General features: G+C 40.5%; 1 protein-coding gene across 5 annotated transcripts in view; it reads left to right on the top strand.

Annotated features, from left to right (window-relative positions):
- The window catches only part of FLT3 (fms related receptor tyrosine kinase 3), a 40,905-nt gene that overhangs the window by 10,187 nt on the left and 8,522 nt on the right, over positions 1-22,196 (top strand). For 4 of the 5 annotated variants that reach the window (XR_014698851.1, XM_084539412.1, XM_084539415.1 and 1 more), the window contains exons 3-15: positions 1,762-1,964; positions 2,772-2,887; positions 5,070-5,187; positions 6,109-6,260; positions 6,838-6,977; positions 7,060-7,213; positions 12,309-12,474; positions 15,991-16,097; positions 17,674-17,785; positions 19,287-19,465; positions 21,243-21,355; positions 21,454-21,586; positions 21,676-21,780. Coding sequence is in view for 4 of the 5 variants with exons in the window: in XM_084539412.1 (XP_084395538.1) it covers positions 1,762-1,964; positions 2,772-2,887; positions 5,070-5,187; positions 6,109-6,260; positions 6,838-6,977; positions 7,060-7,213; positions 12,309-12,474; positions 15,991-16,097; positions 17,674-17,785; positions 19,287-19,465; positions 21,243-21,355; positions 21,454-21,586; positions 21,676-21,780 (1,798 nt within the window). In the remaining variant the exon portion in view is untranslated. The remainder of the gene's footprint in view (positions 1-1,761; positions 1,965-2,771; positions 2,888-5,069; positions 5,188-6,108; positions 6,261-6,837; positions 6,978-7,059; positions 7,214-12,308; positions 12,475-15,990; positions 16,098-17,673; positions 17,786-19,286; positions 19,466-21,242; positions 21,356-21,453; positions 21,587-21,675; positions 21,781-22,196) is intronic. The other variant, XM_084539413.1, reaches the window with a different exon arrangement.

The raw sequence follows: 22,196 nt of genomic DNA, 5'->3' as shown, positions 1-22,196 counted from the left end.
GAAACTGTAAATAGGTAAGTACAATTTTTCTCTAAAACCAAGTCGTTAACTGCTGCCTTGAAGCTATCTCTCATCAGCTTGCCTGAATACTGCTGGAAATCAATTTTAAAAGCTATGGGCCCTCATGGGAAAAATGGTCTGTGGGGATTGACAAGGCCATGATGTGAAGCAATGATCACACACAGCCATAGCTGAACACCAACATGTGTGCCTTAGCTGGTAGGACTGAAAGGGAAGCTGAACCCTCTCCCACCACCAAAGCCCATAAATCCTTATCTGGTCTAACCCTTGCCTGAGAGCCCAAAGCTAGGTAGGGAATCAAATATGAAACCTTTTCCTTCTTTCCTGCCTCCAAGTTTTCTGCCTCCAAGTTTCTAAATGGCAGGAGGTCAGTAAGAGATGGTGTGCTACTAAGTTATAAAGCAGCTGAGAACTACGATTAAAGTATTTCCTGAGGATTCTTGTTTCAAGACAGGTTTGTTAAATCTTTTTTATTCCTGGAAAAAAAAAAATCAATAATTCAGATAGGTGAGAAGCAGACTAACAAGTGAAAGGTGTCAACACCTGTCCCCCAAACTGTAGTGGTTGTCTTTTAAATGTAAGAGTCTGATGTAGTCTCTCCTATCACAGCCAGATAACATCTTCTGGCTTTCTCTGGTCTCAATAATATTTCAGTCATTTTAGATGAAATCCCTTCTATTACAGGTATGGTGCTTCATGCGGTATTTCATCAGCTTTCATGATCTTGATCATATAAAGTACTTTCCCACCATGAAATTCCTAATGTGTCATTTCTATTTAGTACACCAGCCAAGGCTGTGCTGTCCTTGTATCTGAGGAGGCAGAATATGGCTGTTATCTCTAGATACCTCTCAGATCAAGAAAAGGGAAAACAAAGGAGCAAGGAATGAGCATAACCACATCATTTCCACCTCCCACTCACTGCCCAGGGTGCCTGGCCAAGCACAGCATGTGGCAGAGGAGGCAGCAAACCCTGTCTTCATTGGATAAACTTCACCTGACACAGTAATGGAGGCATTTTAGGGCTCCTGTTCATGTGGAGCTATTTAATTGCCACCTTTTGCTGCAGCTAAGCTTAGAGACTCATTAATCCGCCATCAGTTTGCTGCATGCCTGTAGAACATTTTCCTTCTGGCTGCAGCTCTCCTTTGGATGTAGACAACGGTGAGGAAATGGAAGGTATGAAGGCACCCAGCCCAAACCTTCTCTGCCCAGTAAAGCCCACAAGGAGCTGAGGAGCAGTCTAGCCAGATGCTGTGATGACAAGCAGTGGAATGCTAAAGAAAAAAAATATATATTTATCTAGTCCTGCCTTTGCACTGAGGTCTCAAACAGAAATGTTATTATAGTTCTTCTCTGTCTTCCTATGGTTCTACATGAAAGGAAGCAAAAATGAGAGTAAAGAATAACCACTAAGGGAAATTATCATGTTTCTGGCTGAAGTTGTTCTGTGATGTCTGTCTAGAGAGCAGAATTAACTAAAGCAACAGGGATCCTATCATGTTCCCTTGTGCAGTAGAATTTAACATATTTATGGATGTTTGACACTAGAAAAGAAAATGAAAGTATGTTGAAGGTGTTACTTTTGTGTAATTTCTATTCATATTTGGCAATTAGGAGGCATTATTAATTTATGAAAGCTTTTTCCAGAAGAACACCCTTTTAAAATATTTGAATATGAAAAAGCAAATAAAGCTAATTGCTACCAAATACATAACAATCTGTTCTCTCGCATTGCAGATTTCTAATATTTTGGAAGATCTCGGGTGCTATTTGAATTCTCAAGGAACAGAGAACATCTATGCACCAGCTAAAAATGTGGAAGTCAATGTGTTTGAAGATATTGAGTTAAGAGTGATAATGAACATTTCAGAGATCATTTCATGCCTTTGGTTCTTTAAAGAGAGCCAAGCTTGTAAACCTTCATTGGACTCGGAGAACAGGTAAGTCAAGGGATGTTCTGGATCAAAGAATGTATGAGGGATCATTTCTTTCAGGATGCAAATGGAATGTTTTCTGTGTGACTTTTCTTGTGTATAACAATAATTTCATGTTATGCATTTTTTTAATCTTCTCATCTTTCTTAAATGTTGTCACCAGTCAGCATGCTGCTGATTGTTGATGTGTACACAGCATATGTACTTAAGAATCTTAAACTCAGAATCATTAGAAATAAATTCAGTCTTTTAATTTGTATAGCATCATGCATTGAGGTCTCCAGGAACTTTCTGACACTGATCAGTTTGAGGTTTGCAGTGTTCATGTGAGGAAAAGGTTTTGATTTTATAGTTAAAGCAACTGAGGCATGGAGAGGTCTGTGATTTGTTAAGGTCACGGTGCAGACCAGGAACAGTGCCAGCACCAGCTTCTCAATTTTTACAGCCAAACTGGGGGTGGAAACCGAGCCCAGGTTATTGCCTCCCATTGCAGGACATGTGGGATGGGATTGTAGGTAAAGCATTTCCCTGTGGACCTCCACAGCTGTCCTAAGCTCAGGAAGCTCATCCTTCCCAATGCTCAACGTTAGGTATGTGCTTGGGTACCTGTGGCTGTGAGGTCCTATGTCCTTCATGTGTAGGAAGATACATGAAAACACTTCAGGTCACAGGGTGCTGTGTAAATAATGAGCACTAGCATCTCTGAATAGTTTTTATACACAAAGTACAGAGCTAATGAACCAGATGCTTTTATTGTGTCTGCTGCCTATTACCTTCCACATAATAAATACAACTTTATTTTCTCTTTTACAGATATGTTACTTCTTTGGCTTTTTCCCAAATAAGAGAAACACAGGCTGGAAAATACACTCTCTCGGTCATAAGTAAAAACAGCAATTACACCATAATTGTTCCTGTTTTCATCCGCAGTAAGTATGGCTCAGATGAAAGGAGTCGCTCCATCAGTAGGTCCAAGGGGAGAGGCTCAAGTTCACCTAAAACAGTGAGCTCCCACTTTTCTTCGTGAAGCATCTCTCTTTCCCAAACACTTCTTGTCACCTGTTGAGCCCCACGCTGTGTGCCAGTTTTCTCACATGCTGCATTTCAAGAGCCCTCCTAGATATGCACAGGACTCGGAGCTGTCTTCAGAGGCTGAAGTCAAAACCACAGACTGTGTTGCCGCATGCGAGCCAGCTTTCACTAGTCAATAAAACATGCAAATGAACAAATAAAGATGTAAATGTGCACCAGCCCTCTTCTCCCCTTCGAGAGATTTCCTCCTGTGCCAAAAGGGACAGACCAAGAGTGGCTTTTGTGTACTCCCAAAGCTCGCGGGCTGGACTTGTTTACTTGTGTCTTAACCTATTCATTCTCCAATGGCTCCAGGGTAAAACACAGCAGTGCTGCAGCTGCTCACACATGGTTGCATGAGAAGCTGGCATTGCAGCTGCTGAGCTCAGCAAGTCATGGCAGAGCACATACACGAGGTGCAACTTCTTGAAAGGCTCACAGGGGGAGCAGATTTGGGTGAATTGCCTCAAGGACCATGCAGGGGATATCCCTGGGGAGAAGGCAACTACTGCAACCAAGTTCAATTTTCCATTTATAAGTAGGGCTGTCCAAGAAGTATTTTTTTTTAATGACCTATGTTGACATGGTTTTTTAACAGAAGGAAAATAACATTATTTTGTCTGCAAAGGGCCAAATTTATATATAAATTTTGAAAATTTTATAGAAGAGTCAAAGGAAAAAAAAATCAATCCAAAGAGCTAAAAGTCTGGCAAAGTTGATAGGACCAAGCCCTTCTAGAGACAGATTTAACAAGAAGCATTATTACTTGATTTAAAAACAAAACAAAACAAAACAAAACAAAACAAAACAAAACTGTGACTAATCACAACTTAATCAACATTTTTAACCCTTCATTATTTGTTTTTGGTGTATTTCTTCTGATGGACTCTTTTCTCCCTCAGGTGTCAGAAGTGACACCTCCAATTTCTCCTTATTTAATTTAAAGACCTATTGCATGTCCCAATTATAATTCTAACAGCTTCATTGAGGGGGCAGGCTATTAAATATTTGATTAAAATTTACCTTCACTTCCATAGTAATAGGCTTTAGAGGTTAAAAAATGTTATTACTTGTGCAAGCAAGAGCAGTTCAAAACAGCCTTGATAAAGATCTTCTCCATATCAATTACTTGGGTTGTCTTCTCTGTTCTTGTGGATCTAATGTCATAATTACATCTCATAAAATCCTTCAGGCTAGTTGTGAACCCTTCAACTGAGATGTGGATCTCTATAGGTGAAAAAAAGCCTTCTAGGCTCAGCTTGTAAGAGAGAAATGAACAAGGAAAGTAAAAAGGCAAAATATTAGTTTCATTTTATCATGTTGTTTTGCTGGAAACGAAAGAATGACTCTAAAGAAAATGTTAGTCTTTCGTGTGGAAGTTTTAATTTCATTGTAAGATGAGATAAAACTTGGCATTTGTCCTTTTGAGTCAAATCTTAAAGAGTTTTAATGCATTGATTTTTTATACTTAGACCAAGTCTGAGCCTGACAGGTTCAGGGGACTGGAGCTGCCTGGAAATTTTCCCTCTAGGTTCCAGATGTGCAGTGGAGGAGGCTGCGGGTGGTCAGAAGTCATCACCCCCCAATGGTCCTCCATTGTATGTCTGACCTGATGGAGCAACACTCGACAATCCTATCTGGAGCAGAGACTTTGTAGTCCCAACAGCTGTTCCACAAAAGGCCAGGGGCTTGGGATGTGATTTTGGAAGGTGTCTATGCTCCTGTCCTGTGAGGTGAATAGCAGCCATAGCAAGTTAACACCTCGGTATCAGCCTCAGGATCATCCTCTGGTGTGTAGAAGCAGGTTTTTGATAGCAGGGACGCTGTGCATTTAGCAATCAAGACTGAAAAGCTTGTGAGACCAACCCTCGATATCCCCAGGGCAGAATCATTTTATTTTCCCTTAGCACTGAAAGCTCGCGAAGCAAATTACAATCCTGTGACTTCATGTGCTGTGAAGAGAGCAAAGCACTGTCTGTTTAAAAAAAAAAAAAAAAAAAAAAAGTCAGCATTTTTAAACATTTGCATTATTTTTAACAGATAAACCAGGCAAACCCTATTTCAAGAGGAGTGGAAAACTGGATGCTATAGAGTGCATATCGGAGAGCTACCCCCCGCCATCTGTGCAGTGGACATTTTGCAAAACACCCGACAGGAGGTACAGCATATGTTTATACACATACTGAACCTCTAGGCTGGAAGTTTACCATCTTCTGACAAGAAGGGCAGAGACTTTGTATTGTTTAGTGTTCCTGGCAGGTTGGTTGGATTATTGAAGAAGATCTTTAGGGTCAGCATGTTTGCAGGAGAACGCAGTGGGCTCTGCTGGTTTGCACATCCATGTGTCTGCATGACTCACTCTTGGAGCGTTGCAGCACATTTTTCTTAGAAATGTTGGCTGTTGTGCTCTTTTGGAAACTTCCAGCTGTTGGCCTGGAAATGCTGTTCCAGATTCTGGTATTCTGATGTCACCAAAAGAGATCAGAAATATCTCCTTTCCCTCTAGCTTTTCACATTTTTTGGAAGCGTGTTCGCAATGAAGCTGGGGAGATGTTATAAGGAATCATATTTTTCCTATCTAAATGATTTTTCCCATTCTATTAACATATACGATTGATTCTATTAACTGTGGGAATGTGTTCAAATAAGCTCAAAGGAAACAGCCCTCAGTGTGTTTTGTGCAATGGCCATAGGCAATGCCTTGCTCTGCTGTGTGGCAGTTTGGGATCTGGGTTTCATAAAGGTTGCTGGATTTGCAGCAACTCCTGCCAGCAGGAATTCAGAGATGTGGTGTGAAAGCCCAACCTCTATCATTTCACTTTTGCCCAGATTTTAGTCATAGAATTACCTGTTTATGCACCAGTTTGAGCATATTCAGGTCATTTCAGCTCATTTTTCTGCCTAGACTCTGACATTTTTATTTTCTTATCTTTGCCTTTCTTAGTTCCTTTTTATTCTGCCATGTAAGATCCAGTTTTCCCACTATTGTTTGCATATTCTCATGGTGTGGAGATTTATCAGATTTATTCTCTTGAGGTTAACCAAATGAGTCAATGAATAATTGTGCTTTTAATTGCAGTTGCCTTAATAAAATGCATGAAGGAAATAGAGGAGAAGATGGCATACAGAAGGCACAACATGAATTAAGTCAGAGAGGACTATTCCAAAGTTATATATGGTGCTGTGCAGCTAATGACCTGGGCAGAGAATGCACCAGCCTGTTTACTATAGGTAACTACCCTCTAGAGTATATTCATGCGTGAGCTGGACCCTGCCACTGGAGCTCATCCGAGTACAGTTTCTGGACTCAGCTATTTGTTCATAACCACTGGAACAAATCTAACAATGCCTGTGATTGCTCTGGGTTGTGTTTAACCCGAAATTCTAACAGCTATCTGTGGTCTCTGTAAAAAATGTCTTGCCCTTCTGTGCTTTCTAAACAGCTATCATTCATTTCTGCATGCTTTTAGGACTGTCACAGCGAAATGTACTTCAAAACATTCTTAAAACGTATAAATTTTGTTTTGTTTATCTGTTGTTTTTAAATAAAGCTGACTTGAACTAAACTCTGTGCTAAACTGTGCCCTAACATAGCTTGTAGATTATGACAAACATTTGGGTAGAGACATCTAAATCCATCAAATTTACTGATTTCATGGTTAATGAGTAATTTCCTCAAATTTTAATTGTCATTACTATATAATAATGGATGTCTGTAAAGTACTAGAAGAACAAATATTGATTTAAATGAGCATTGTTCTAGGCAGTGTGACAGCTGTTATTTCAGTGCCTATGTTTTGCTTTGTAGATTTAAATGAAAGACAAGCAGCACCTCTACCTGAATTACTCCTCAAAGTTGGGGAACCATTGCTGATCAGATGCAGAGCTCTTTATCGTAACTATAAATTCAGAATAAATTTGTCTTTTGAAAACAAAAAAGTGCAGCAGGTAAGAAAAAAGGGGACTTTTAAAAAATGGGTAATACTGGGCACTATCAACGGCATAATTGGAAATCTCTGTTGAACACCAGGATCGTAGGTTTGATGGGTTAGATTATCTGACAGACCACTCGGCTATCCGGATCCAGTACGTGTTTGCTTCAGCAGCAGAACGAGGCGACAGTGGACGTTATACCTGCTCCTCTACAGTGCATCCGAATCAAACTGCTCTGGTTACAGTTTTAGGTAATTCCATCCCTGGCGTTAATTCTGTCCCTTGGCTGGTTGCTTTGCTTTGTTTTCTATATGGCAGATCTTTGCTCGCAGGTGTGCAGCATGTGTTTGTAGTGATTTCTCAGGAAAAATCCTGTCTGCACTTACTGGCAGCCTAGGAAAGCCAAGAGATTAGTCTGAACTGAGTCATGCAGGTACCTGAAAATAATGAACTTTTTTTTTTTTAAATATATATTGCTTTCCAAATAATTCCCATTAAATTAGGATTAAAGTGCTTTTAGAGGTGAAATGAACTGGCACTGTTTGGAGGTCTAGCCCACACGATTGTTTCAGTGTTATTTCTCAAAGCACAGGCTGGGATTTGGCTCGTGTTATTGTAGGTGACTCCCAGCCAGCACGACACAAAGCCACAACAGCTTTGGGGACACAAAGCAACAGGGAGCCATGTCTTGATGTTCCTGGGCAGGGGAACCCCTATGCCATCAACTCAGATATAGGCATCTGCAGAGCAGATACAAAAAATTGGAGGTAAAGCCCTGCAGAAAACACCATTTCTGGAGCTGGCCAAGAATATAAAATGCATGACCTGCCCCATGTTTAGCTCTTAGTGCTCTGTGTATTAGCCTGGCCAGAGTCTGGAATGACCAGTGGCTGGTCTCAACTGCTGTGAGGCAGAAATGTCTTGCTGTGGTTCCACCATGGGCTTTGGGATGTTGTAGTCATCACCTTGGTCTTCTCCTCAGCACATCCTCCCACTACATCTCCCTATAACACACATAGGGAACCCCCACCCCACCTATGAGCACGGTCTCTTCAGGCACTCATTGCTGTAGTACAGAAAAAGAAAAGGAAAAAGAAAAAGAAAAGGAAAAAGAAAAAGAAAAAGAAAAAGAAAAAGAAAAAGAAAAAGAAAAAGAAAAAGAAAAAGAAAAAGAAAAAGAAAAAGAAAAAGAAAAAGAAAAAGAAAAAGAAAAAGAAAAAGAAAAGGAAAAGGAAAAGGAAAAGGAAAAGGAAAAGGAAAAGGAAAAGGAAAAGGAAAAGAAAAAGGAAAAGGAAAAGAAAAAGAAAAAGAAAAAGAAAAAGAAAAAGAAAAAGAAAAAGAAAAAGAAAAAGAAAAAGAAAAAGAAAAAGAAAAAGAAAGAGAAAGAGAAAGAGAAAAAGAAAAAGAAAAAGAAAAAGAAAAAAAAAGAAAAAGAAAAAGAAAAAGAAAAAGAAAAAGAAAAAGAAAAAGAAAAAGAAAAAGAAAAAGAAAAAGAAAAAGAAAAAGAAAAAGAAAAAGAAAAAGAAAAAGAAAAAGAAAAAGAAAAAGAAAAAGAAAAAGAAAAAGAAAAAGAAAAAGAAAAAGGAAAAAGAAAAGGAAAAAGAAAAGGAAAAGGAAAAAGAAAACAACACAGAAAATCTATATCAGGTCTGATCTGGGTCCACTGGGAAGCAATCAAACAAATGCAAGGCTCTTGGTGGTGGGCTTTCTCACCCAAAATGCAGGGCAAAAGAGAGAGGACCTTTGCTTCATCTTATGGCAAGGGAGTGACTGACAAGTGGCCGTTTGAACTTGCCAATAATTTAGGGAAAAGGAAACCTGGGGAAAAATTTTAGCTCCGTAACCTGTGGAACTGGTAGCAGAATGAAATCTTTTGCATGAATTGTGAATGTAAGCACAGAGATCCCATGAACAGCTCGTGATGACAGACCTGGCAAACTGCCATGCAGGAATGTTGCTGCAACCATGATGGATAGGATGGAAAACCTGAAGCTACAGAGACAACTTCTGCAGTGTTACTGGCTGGTCTACCTGTCTCCTATTTTCCAGGTACTGAAACGAACCATCCTCCTAGCACCAAGCTACATAAGGTCTGAAAATTCAGAAAATCTAATGCATACCAAAGGAAACATCATCCTACTTCGGCAACATGTCCATTTAAAAGCCAGCAGCCTTACAGCTAGTCCAGAACAGCCTCAGCAGCAAAGCTTGATTTGGTGGAAATAATTTGGTGGAAATAATATGCTAAATAGGAATAGAACTGGAAATAAGGAAAAAGAAAAAAAAAAAAAAAAAAGCTGTAGACATGCTGCTGAAGTATGTATTGGGATACATTTTCTGATGGACATGCATGGAGCTGGGATGTCCAGCCCCAGGGACAAGGCTTTCTGAAGCAGCGACCATGGGGCTGACTTTAGATGCAGTTGCTCTCAGAGTGGACAACACCTAAGCCGGGGATGGTAGGAAGTGAGAACACTTACCCCAGTCTCTTCAGAAATGAGTTTTCCTGTGCAATATCCTCTTTTCAGCTTCTGCCTACTTCTGAGCAGGAAGTTCTGTAAGGGTTTACAGGAACTGAGCATGATACCTGGGCATGTTTTTTTAGACATAGCTTCTTAGTAAACAGAAAAGTAGGGGTGAGGGTGCAGTGTAGAGGTAGGGTGAGATCTTCTTTCTTAGTGCTCACTTCAGAAATACTGGCTTCTTGGGTCCCTTAACTTTCAGGTCTGAGTAAGCATCATATTGACCAGGGATATTTGAGTTACTCTCTGTGGAAGGTTGTCTTTCAGAGTGATGCCATTTTTAACTGAATTGTTGTTTTCATTGCATTATTGACTGGGGTACGTCAAACTGTGGTAGTTGTACTCTCTTTAATCCCCTTAGGCCAACAAAACCTCTGGGGACTCCTTTGGTTTTCTGATGAAGAAATCTTTTTGTTTAATTTTGTGGTGAATTAAAGTGGGGGGCTGTTGCCATACCTTCCTATCAGCTGTGTTTCTCTCTCCAAGGTTATATAGGATGCTTCTGATCCACCACAACTTTTAGCCTAATTTATTAATGGCAACCATTGCTGGTGTGGATCTGTGCTATCACTTGAGGTTCAATTCCAACAGTGATATATATAGCAACTTCATTCTGATGTCCATGTCACAGAGTAGCAATCTCAGAAATGATCAGCATCCTACCTTTAAACCATTGCTGTTCCTGAGTCAGTACCCATAGCTACACCGAGAATGGTCATGATGTAACTTTACCAAGCAAAAGCCTGATTTCTTTGGAATACTCTGCATTGCCTGGGGAGCTTGGCTAGCATGACTACACTGGCAGGTGGTCTTCTATGCTCTAATAACCTCTTGCAGCAAGACAGCTCTGGTTTGCTCTTTGCTGCTTGATAATTCACCAACTTATCTCATCTTGTGCAGTTGGTCAGATCAAGCAGGGATGTTTAGGTCACTTTAAAGCATAACAGTGATTATGCCAACAACTGCAGCTGCAAGGCTCTTTGTTTCTGCAGGCCTTATGTTCAATCTCCACCGGTGTTGAATAAATAATTATTAGCACTGTGCAATCTAGATTCAGGAATATGCAAGCTATTTTCCAACACATTAGGTTTAAAGCAAACAAATAAACAAATAAACTAAATACAGAAACATGGAAACTTTGGTTTCAGTCTCAAGAATTTCAGCTCACCTCTCTGTTATTACTAAATAATGTTCACTATTTCTTTGGCAGAAATATGTTTAAACATGCCCAAAAAATGGTGAGCCAAGGGAAAAAAAAAAAAAAAAAAAAAAAAAAAAAAAAAAAAAAACTACATTTTCTGAGTTCTTTTCCAAAGAAATGTCATGCCCTGCTCCAAGATCCCTGTGTGCACTCTGGAGAAAGCCTTTACTCTTGGCCAGCTGTGCTGTTAACAGCACATGTACTGATGACCTTGTACTTGGAAAGATGAGGTCCAAAAGAGCATTGGAAAGACAAAGGTCCAATCTATAAAGCAAGTAAGCCCTTAATATTAAAAAGGAGGAGAACAGTCATGAAAGGAATTGCTTCTTGTTTTAAAATACTGATATTTTTGTGGTTTGCATGGGAGTTTCCAGATTGCATTTTTTAAACCAGTGAAGTTAGACACAAAATGCGCCAAACACAATATAGTGTTGCAAACAAAAGAAAAACACTCCAAAGAGAAATCTCAGTCCAGTCATATTGCTACAGTGAAGGTTTGTTGTGTTGTTTTTGTTTTGTTTTGTTTTGTTTTGTTTTTCTCACCGCGTGCCTGATTAAACACTGTCACAAGTTTCCTAGAGGTTCTAGCATCTGCTTCCTTGAAGACACCCAAACTCAACTGGATATGGCTCCTCATCTAGTTGAACCTGCCTTGGGTAGGAGCTGGACTAGACATCTCCAGAGGTCACTTCCAACATGTATGATTCTGTTATTTTTTTGGAGCTGATCCTTAGCTCTGCTGATGCCTTGATGGACCATGTCCTCCTACAAGTGTAGTTCAGTCTCTTTGGTTGGGATTCATTTCACCTCATGAGACATCTAGCCCCAGGAATGATTCACATTCTTCCAGCTGCCAGTGGCATGAGGAAGGTATTTCCAAAGAGCGTTTCAGTACATCTTTGTTATCTTTTATATCACTATAGGATATATCTGGACATACCTATCTTATTCCACTGAGGTCCAAAGAAGGTAGCTTAGGTGGGTCACTGAACCTCAGACAGGTCCACTAGGTGAAACCAGTCCCACCCTAGCAGGGAAAGTAGCAGCAGCACAGGGTTCACCCACACCTTCAGGACGCTTTTTCACATTCCTGTTGTCTTTCATCAAATACTTCTAATGAGATGGAGAAACAAATGAGCAGCTGTAAGGCTGATCTGCAAAATCGTTAACTCATTTCAGGGAAGGAGGAAGAATGAATATCAACATCTGATTAGGCTGGTGGTTCCATATGTGTTTTTTTTTTCCCGTTAGACATAGCTGCTAACGCCCAGAAAACACACATTAAACAAAACAAAAAACTCATGGAGTTGGTCTGGTGGTTCTGTAGGGTGGGTGGGGAAAAAGTGTCAGAGGGTTTTGGAAGTGCTCTGGTCTGACGGAAAACACATCTCTAGCAGATATCACACAGACCCAGATCAGTTGTCTGGAGCTGAACAGAGAGACATCATCGCAATACTATTTTTGAAGCACTATCTTTTGATTAAAAGGATGCCTTTTGTGAAGTAACATGGTGCTTTTTGTGTGTGTGTGTGATAACCAAAATGAAAAACACACAGATGTCAAAATTCATTCATTAATCAATCCAGCCTTTTTATCACAATATCAATACTCTCTCTTTTTCAGAAAAGGGATTTATAAATATAACTGACTCTAGAGAAGATTTTGAAATTGGTGAAGAAGATTTTTGCTTCGAAGTTAACTTTACAGCATATCCACCAGTTAGATGCATGTGGCTATTTTCCCAAAAAATGTTTCCATGTAAGCAAAGTTACAGTGCAGATGGACGCAGGTACTGGAATATTTTGTTATAATTCCAAACCTTTCCTCTTAGTGTCTCATTTGAACAGCTTGTTTTCCATATTTCATACTCTCTGTATTTTTTAATATGTGGATGAGCCAGGTGATAAAGACATGTTAACAAAAGCTACTCAAACATTAGTTTGGCTTTCAGCAGCAGTTTGTGTAGATAGCTTATAGTATCACTTTATTCTCCACTTCAGAATAAACCCTTTTGTAAGTTATACATCTAGCAACCCTTTAGGTTATATGAAATTTGCCATTCCCATTCTCTTTGATATAATTACTCAATTACAGCTCCTTTGCAGTTTTCACTCTGGATCTCATGTTCCCCTTTTGTCATCCTGTTCTTGATGATGTTCCCAGTATCTTTGCTATTGCTCAAACCAAACCCAGGGCCCTGTAGTTTCCCAGGCTTAGATCTATTTGGCTCTGTCTGTGCCACAGAAACATACCGTTCTGCTAATTACCCAGGTCATGTATTCTTTCGCTGTTGCAAAACATGTTTTGAATAAACCTGTTAGTTATCTACCTTTTCTGTTATTTCCTAAAATGAAGTTTTGGCATGAGTCCTGTTTAAGGCTAATGTTTTCTCCATTCCCTAGGCTTTCTAAATTCTTGATAACATTATCTAATTTCCTTCAGAGTTTCTTTCAGAGTAGTCCCATGGCTTTCAAGGTAACAGCTCTTATTCACCTTAGTGAAAAAAAAAGCCAAGCTGCTCTTGTGAAGTTTTATCTTTAACATGAAGCAAGAGCTAGGCAGGAGTTAATGTGCCCACACTGATTTCTTCTCATATTCTTAAAATCTCTCATCATCTTCTTAAACCTGTGTTATAGCTTTGATTGCACTTCTTAAGCTTTCTTTTCATAGTATTTTAGTACACTTGATTTTATCCACTAGCTTGTTGAGTTGTCTTTGCAACAGTCTGGCCTTTTCATCCACATCAGATGGAGTATTGAAGTCAGACCTCTGCATGCTTCAGAGACAGCTCAGTTCAGATCAGTAAATTGTCATCTCCTGGCAATGGCCACAGGAACTCTGTCCCTGCTGATAAAGTGAGGGCTGTCATCAAACTTTGATAGTGCTGGGTGGGTGCTGGTGACTAATCTGCATGCCTGATGTGGGCTCGGCAGGTCTGTTCTTTGTGGTCAAGACTGATTTTGGAAATGAGGTCTCCTGGGACCACCATGAGCAGTTGCTCATCCTTGCCTGATAATGCCAAGTTTATTTGCTTTGCAGTTGTCATAGACTGTCTCCTCACTGCTGGTAAGAGCAGGAGTCAGTTTTGCTCGGACAATTGGGCAGCTGGTGTGAATTCAATACAGATAAGAAGAAGGTGCTAGGGACTGGGCCAAGAATAACAATGTTGAGAGCTCTTGACACAGCTTAGGTAACCCCATTAATCAGTAAGGTGCAGCTGTCCTGGAATGTGTGAGTCACTTCGGATAGCTTCTGCAGCCCAGAGGAGACGATCCCCTCCTGCTGGACAGGGGAGAGCCCCACCACCGTCCCAGAGCTTGAATGGGAAGGGACAAATGTTTAATTTAGCTTAGTTTTCCACAGAAACAGCAAGGGGGAATGGAGTGAAGGGATTGTGCCTACAAGCTGTAGTACTGCAGATGCAAACATGATTTTAAAGCATATTTCTCAAAACAACACAAAAAAGGTCAACACAAACCTTATTCTATCTTTGCATATTTTAGTTCACTTCTGTGTAATCCTATCTCCCAACACTTCTACTTTATTCCTTTCATATCCTTTTTCATTTCCTGTTTTTCCCTTTTTTGATTTCTGCCATTTCCTTATCAAACTGTTCCTCCTAAAGATCATATTAACTTTTATTAATTAACTCTGCCCTCCTCTTTGGCTTTTGATTTCAAGTTTCAGTGATTCATCATTCCTGTCAGTGCTCTTCTGTGTTTTCAGAGATTGTTTCAAAATTTCCATTTAATATTTGCTTTTGTTGTCTCTGTGTTTCATAACACTGCAGAATTTCACTTCCCTCCTAAGATCAAATGAGTTTTCATATACAGAATGATCTCTGGTAAATTTATATTATTTATCTCACATCCTCTTACATTTTCAGGTACCTAAGGCATTCTTTTTTAAAGATTTTCTCATTATTTCATGAGAAATGAAATGCCTAGGTTTTCAAAAGCAGCTAGTGATTTGTGGTTTCCGTTTCCTTTGGCATCTATTTTGAGGCAACATAAAAGGCATCTTTTTTATTTATTTTATTTTTTATTTTTTTTAAATCCCTGATTTCAGGGACATCTTTAAGGTCATTTCAGATGAAGACACTCAAAAGTGAGTAACTTGATACTGAGATGCTTAGTCAGAAGGCAAAATTCCCAGTGGCTTCTATGTGATTTTTCTTGATTTTTAATTGCATGGCAATACTTGGTGTCTTAGTTCATTTATAAGTATCTTGCTTAAACATCCTGGTTTTAATTCTCTAGATTTCTTCCAAGCTCATTATTGCTTTCTGTTATTTTGCAATTGCTAGTATGGACTGTCCTTTTTTCTGTCTATTTAAAACTCCCTGATATGACTGCTTGCATTTCATACTAAAATTGAGTGGATGTCTGCTACTCAGTTTTTGTTAGCATTCAGCCAAAATGTGTGCATGTAAAATGTCAACAACTAAAGCTAAAATGAATTTTTCTTAAGTGCTCTTCTAGTGTTGAACTGCAAATCTCCCATTTAAGTCTGACAACTATCCTGACCTAGCCAAAAGTACAGAAATTGTATGCCAGCTTTGTAAAGATGATATATTCCCTTCCTTCTGTCTATTCCTGGCTCAACAGGTCAGTCCTGCATCAGTCTTCAAGTCCTCTGCAATCCCCTTTTCCATCATCACAAGCAGGGTTAGAGTCTTGCCTTATTTCCATCCTTTGGGCCAAAGGAATAGGGGCTGGTAGAAGGCTGCCCTTCCTCCTGCAGAACTGTCTTGATGGTTGGTGCTTTGTCTCAATGACATTGAGCTTCTGATGATGATCTCATTTCTGAGTTCCATCAGACCTTCCGATCTGGAGAGGTTTCTCTTGCATGATCCTACTATCTCATTGTTATTTCCTAATACTTTTGTTCATACCAACCAGAAATAAACATTGGAATCCTTCAGAGAGTAGACAGTTTGACCACAGTAAACCACAATCCTTTGCTGGTCTTAACATCTGAGCCAGAATGCGTTATATACCCTGTCTTCCAATGGGTTGGTAACAAAATCACAACCCTACAGCCCATATGCACTCCACAAACTATTGAAAGTTACAGAAAAACTGCAGGATGAAATCAATACTGTTGGGAAAAAAAAAAAAAAAATCCTCTTATTAAGACAGTTACATTTTGTCTGAATTAATGTTTAATAAAATAATTTAGTCTGGATTAATCATTAGAAGATACTGAATTGTTTCAAACATATATATGAGTCTTAACTACATCTAAAATATTTTGTTTTTAATACTTTCTTTTGTCTTTTTCCTTCGTTTTCTTTGCTCCACAGCATTTCATCAAAGTTCTGCAACCATCAGCACCAGTCTGGCATATATATATTTTATGCTGAAAATGATGATACAGTCATGACAAAAAGATTCACTTTGTATGTGAGAAGTAAGTGAGAAAACAATCCCTGTAAAGATGTGGCTAAATCTGGGAGGGATAATCTTGATTTCTTACTTAAGATTTTGCTATTGATGTAAATGGAGCTTATTTGCTGTTTTTCCCTTTCATCGTGTCATACAGAAGAGGAGATATAATTGAATATTCATTTTCTCCATCCATTTGGGGCTCAGGAGGCTTAAATTCCAGAGTGATCTCTGACTAGATATTGAATTAAACTGTCTTTGATTTTCCAAGGAAATCAATACACTTGAGTATCTGACTATGCATTTGAATATCTGATTTCACCAACTGCTATGCTCCTTCCTAACATCTCTTATTTAGGCACTTTGATTTAGATGCTTTTACCTTTAACAATGAAGTCTCATGTTCTCTGTAACAGCTATCTGGGAGCATTTTTGACCTCCTGTACACCTCAGCAGAGTGCAGCAAGGTAGCCTGAGTCCTGATTAAATGAGTACAACTGGACCACTGGGAATGTCCCTACAATTAAAATAGTAAGGAGTGACTCCCAGCAAGAAATGTTGAGGTCCAGCTGCCATGCATAGCTGGTGAGAGGACATCCAGTGTGAGGCTGGTTCAGTCCCAGCCTTGGCTCTATAGCAGATGGAAGGCCTGCCCTCTATCTCCGACCAACACAAGTAATACAACCCACAAACACATCCTTCTCCAGACCCCGCGCCTGGATTTCTTTAACGCTGTGTTGTGTGAAGAGAATCACATTTTTGCCTTGTGTCCTTCCATTTTTAGCAAAAAAGATATGGAAATGAGGTGGGGAATACCAAGGAAGTCTCCGCTTATCAAACTGGAGGAGGAAGTTGTTAGTTTTTTTTCTCCTCCTCATAGTTTACCATCAACAGGGAGAACAGAGTAAAAGAACTTAGTCATATACTGAAGGAATTAACACTTCTAAAGAAAACCACAAGGCCTAGAAGCACTGTTAAATACAGTGGCTGCACTCTAACTCCACGGAGCCAGAATATGTGTGACTACTGTAGCGACACAGTGACAGGAAACACACCCGTTAGGTGGTAGCTTTCTGTGGTCTGTGTCTTTTTATTTTTTTTTTTCCTGATGCTATTTGTGAGCTAGTGCAGTTCGTCTGGGGGCTGTCTGGTGTGCAACATATCTGTGTGGGCTACCCCTGCCCGTGGGCTTGGCTGGTGCTCTCCGTTGTCTCTGCACTGCCACATGGCTATGGCATCTGCCTGTTGCTTCAGGTACATGAGCAGCCAAGTGAGCCAAGCAACCAGGCTGAATCCTTGCTGTCAGGCAGAAAAGCAGAAGTCAAGACTTCCAATTTTGGCCCTTTCACTGTTTTGGTCTGGCCGTACCCATACAGAGAAGTGGCTGCTCCCCTCAACTCACCCACAGCCCCAAGGTGTGGGGCATGGAGGAAGGAGGAGAGCTGAGGCCTGCAGCCAGCTCCCACAGTGGCACGCAGGTGGGTTTTTTGGCACCCACAGAGGCAGCTCGTGGTCTGGCTAGGTGTAGAGTTACCATGTAAACACAAAGGTTTTGGCCACCAAAGTGTTGACAGAAATTGTCTTGTGTCACCTTGTTGCAGGAAAGCCTGAAGTAACAATGCAGTTATTGTTCAAGCAGATCTCGTGCGTCGCTGACAGCTACCCGGCCTCATCCTGGGTTTGGAGAAACTGTCCTGATCTGAACTCATCCAAGTAAATAGTTTTATCTCTTTTTGACTCCTTGTGAAGACCATATCTGAGCTATCCTTGATTATATGAAGACTGGCCTGCACAAACTGAGTGCAAAATGCACTTGTGACCATTTGGAAAATGGTATCTTGTGGCCCAATCCAGGGGAACAGGAATCACCAAAACTAGGAAGAGTTATCAATATTTTTGTTGGCATCAAAATAAATCTGGAAAGATGTGTATCTCAGGCTCTTTACACTCAAGTAACACACCTAGGTTTATATCTACAGTTAGGTAGGTAAAAAGTCCAACCTAAGTTTTTCTCTTTGCCTGTCAAAGTTGTGGGCCATTCAGGAAATGCATTGCTTAATATGGGCTCAATTAATTGGTTAAGCTTTGGTTAATATAGCTGTTACAATGACCCAAAGGCACTAAAGTCAGTGAGAGTGTTTCCAGTAAAGTCAGGGAGAATGTTTCCATTTCGTCTAATTATGCAGGGCAATGAGTCAGGCCCCAAAATTTCATGAGAAGCTGAGACCGCTTTATGAATTCTGCAGCTTTTATTTTAGAAATGCCAAAAAAATAATAATCCCACAGCTGTAGAAGAGCACCAGGTCAAATTATCATTTGGAAGATTATGGATAAAGCTCTGAGTATTTCAAATAGATATGAAAAAGATATCTAAACAATTTTCTTATCCGTACCTCTGAGACGGCTTCCTAACATCAGTGTGTTTGTGCAGGAACTGAAGAGTGAACAAAACATCCAGCTAGCAAGTTTCAATTTCTCCTTAAAACAGCTTTCTGGAAAAGGAAATGCTGTGATTATTTCTTTGCTGGAAACTTCCACACGTACAAGCTAATGCTATGTGCAGTGCTGAATGAATTTTAATTTATTTACTCACCTACTAATTTATTTATGTGGACAGTAAGTTAAGCAGTAAGTTGATGAAAGATAGAAAAGCAAAAAGTCAAAATTATCTCTGTGTGGGCTTCCTTTCCCTAGTGTACAACATTCTGTATTTCTACATATGAGGTCTGAAATAAGCCACTCATGTAGGGTGGATGTTTTCCATCTTAGGCCTTAAGTGAGAGAAACTTTATGGCTGAAATCACATCCCTGCAATGGAAGGAGTCAGAACTTTTACTCTGGGTTTGTGCTGTGTTTATTGTTTTAGTAGCAGCTCATTTGAAGCTGCTCAGTGACTGAAATGATGAGGTAAAGGTAAAAGCAGTGGAAATGGTTGCAGTAGGGGGCTGGACACTGGTAGAAAGTGAGAGTGAGCTTGGGGTGAGAGGTAGAGAGCCTATTTCATCCCCTGCCTGCCCTGCCATGTCTGTATATGACACTGGCAGCTACTCTGAAGCCTCTCCCTAACAGTGACAAATAAAAAAAAACAACTCGTCTATCTTTTGCTTCCTCCCTTCCAACACAGATGTAAGGCCTGTTTTGAAACATCTCACCTTCTCCCCTGGGAAATGCCAATGTGAGCCAAAGATCAGAATTGGTCTCCTTTGTTTTCCAGCTGCACGGAAAAAATCACTGAGGGGATCCAGATCTTCTTGCCAGAGAGGAGATCCCTTGGGTCATGGATTTCAAGCAGTATTTTAGATGTGAAGGAGACAGCAACAACCTTCTCTGTTGAGTGCTGTGCAAGCAATTCAGTCGGCTCAGCCTGCGAAAAGAGCTTCATTAACCTGTCAGGTACCATTAATCAGTGTTTTATTACAGGTTTTCTCAGCTTAATTAAAGCTGGCATGGTAGAATTAGTGGCTTTTTTTATTTTATTTATTTATCTAAATGGCTGGCCATGCAATGACACTACAGGTAAAACACAAGCACTGCGTGCATGCGGTGTGGGGAGTGTTGAGTGGATAGGGGACACATGTCTCTTCCCTAGTTCCAAAGCAGGGGCTTCCTTCACTAAAATGGGCAAAAATGTCACAAAAATGGTGTAGGATGGAGCTATGGCAATACAGGGTCTGATTTTCTATTTCCTCTTCATAATCCCCACCTGGAACCTGGAAGCATCAGTTTGGGGAAGAACTGAAGCAACTGTGGTAGCTGGTGGCAGGTATTGGCTACAGAGGTCACTGCAGAGCTGTCAGCAGTGCTCACAGGAGCTCTCTTTGCTATCAGACCCACACAAGGGACAGATCCCTGGTCTGGGAACTGCTGTGTGGTCTCTCTTCTTGTAGGGGCCATGAGGAAGATTTTCCTTGTCAAGCAAGAAATTTGCTGTGGGTATTTACCAATGCACTTAATATTTGGTACTCCATATACATCCCATAGGGCAAAATATTTCCATCCCAGGAAGCATGCTGTGGTTCCTGGGAAGTGTTTTGAAGTACCCAGTTACTTGTAGTATGAAGCTTTCTCCTGGAAAGAGTCCAGTGGAGGGCAACAAAGATGATATGGGACCTGGAGCATCTTCCCTGTGAAGAATGACTGAGAGACCTGGGTCTGTTCAGCCTTGAGAAGAGAAGACTGAAAGGGGATCTTATTAACATTTACAAATGCCTTAAGTGTGGGAGACAGAGGGATTTGGCCAACCTCTCTTCAGTGGTTTGTGGGGACAGGACAAGGGGCAGTGGCCAGAAGACGGAGCCCAGGAAGTTCCGCACCAACATGCAAAAGAATTTCTTCTCGATTTCTTCTCGATGAGGGTGACGGAGCACTGGGACAGGCTGCCCAGGGAGGTTGTGGAGTCTCCTTCTCTGGAGATATTCAAGGCCTGTCTGGACGCCTTCCTGGGCAGCCTGCTCTAGGGAACCTGTTTTGGCAGGGGGGTTGGTCCCAATGATCTCTGGAGGTCCCTTCCAACCCCTACAATTCTGTGATTCTGTGATTTCCTTCATCACGGACAAACGAGCTGTTTGCTGCTCTTGACAACAGCTGACAAAAGCTGTGATTGCTAATAGAGTTTGAGCATTTATGTTGAAATTGCAGTAAAAAGTAAACATAATTCTTTTGCTCTTAGAAATTATCAGAATATGAGGACACACCTCATGTAGCATTTCCTCACCCAGAAGCACTTTATTGATTGGCCTTGGCTGTGTAAGAAGTTCCTTGTTGCACAGCAGAACAATTTCTGTAGCAGGTTTTGTGCAGTCCATCCACTGATTCTAGTGTTTTGGTGTCTAACTACATTGCTTGGGGGAAGATGCAGGGAGAGAGGAGGAAAGATCAGAAGAGGAATTGATTACTTCTGTTTATGCTCACCAAGTCCAATCAATTGAAGATGCCAACACCTCAGTGCCCTGAGATTTATTAATTCGTGAAACTTTTTTTTTTTTTTAATGAAAACAGCTGTCAAAATTACCCAGCACTGAACCTCCCATTGCACACCCCACGCAGAGGAGGCTAAGATGTGAAACAGCTCCAAATTGCAAAATCAACAAAGCTGCCACCAACTCTCCCTGTACTTTCATCTATAAGCCCAAGCTCTAATTCAGTGGGTAGTAACATGTCTCTTTTAAAGTTGCAGGAGCAGTTTCTTCCCCACCGGACAACACTGCATTCTATGTCTTTGCTGGATTTATCTTCCTATTGATCTTTTTTTTGTCTCTACTCATTTGTCATAAATACAAAAAGGTAAAAGCAAACATAAGCACCTGCCCCTTCTTCTTTTGTTCATACCAGCCTTTTTCTTCTCCTCTAAGCCTTTTTCCACTTCTTTTCTTCTTCCAAAGCAATTTAGATATGAAGGCCAGTTGCAAATGATACAGATGATTGGATCATTGGATAACGAGTATACCTACATTGACTTCCGTGAATTTGAATACGATCTCAAATGGGAATTTCCCAGGGAAAATTTGGAATTTGGTGAGCAGTCCACAAGGCAAACCACAACACTGGAGCAGCAGCCTGTGCTGTACTGGCCACAAATAATATTGGCATATTATGTCTTGCAGGACAGGTGCTTGGATCTGGGGCTTTTGGGAAAGTGGTGAATGCAACAGCTTATGGAATTAGCAAGGCAGGAGACTCAGTCCAGGTTGCAGTCAAAATGCTAAAAGGTACGACAACCTCTGGGAGCTTTTTGCAAGCAGTGGTATATTCTAGTGACCCCAAAGCAGAAAAAGTGACAGAAATCCCTTTAAATGCAGACTTTTAGTAGTTAGACCTCACAGATGCTTAGTTCCAAAACACTTTCATAATACTTTCCAAATCATGTTTTGGTTTTGAAAGTTATTGCTGAAATGCCTTCTTCCTGCAGAGTGCTGCATTTTGTCCTAAGTGCCAGAGAAGATCGGTGTTGTGTGGGGAAGGATGGAGCTGCTCTGCTCCAAAGATGATGAATGCAAATTCATAGCATAATTTAGCCTGCCAGTTACATTGGTGACTCTGGAAATTTGGGTGTGAGGTCCGTTTCTCTTGTAGCACTGCTGAGTTGTTGCACGCTCCTTGCCTCCAGTGTCTGAGCTAGCTTGTT

Source organism: Aythya ferina (assembly GCF_964211825.1).
Source record: "Aythya ferina genome assembly, chromosome: 1".
NCBI classification, from domain to species: Eukaryota; Metazoa; Chordata; class Aves; order Anseriformes; family Anatidae; genus Aythya; species Aythya ferina.
Note: the sequence above shows the minus strand (reverse complement) of the source record. Positions and strands in the feature narration are given on the sequence as shown.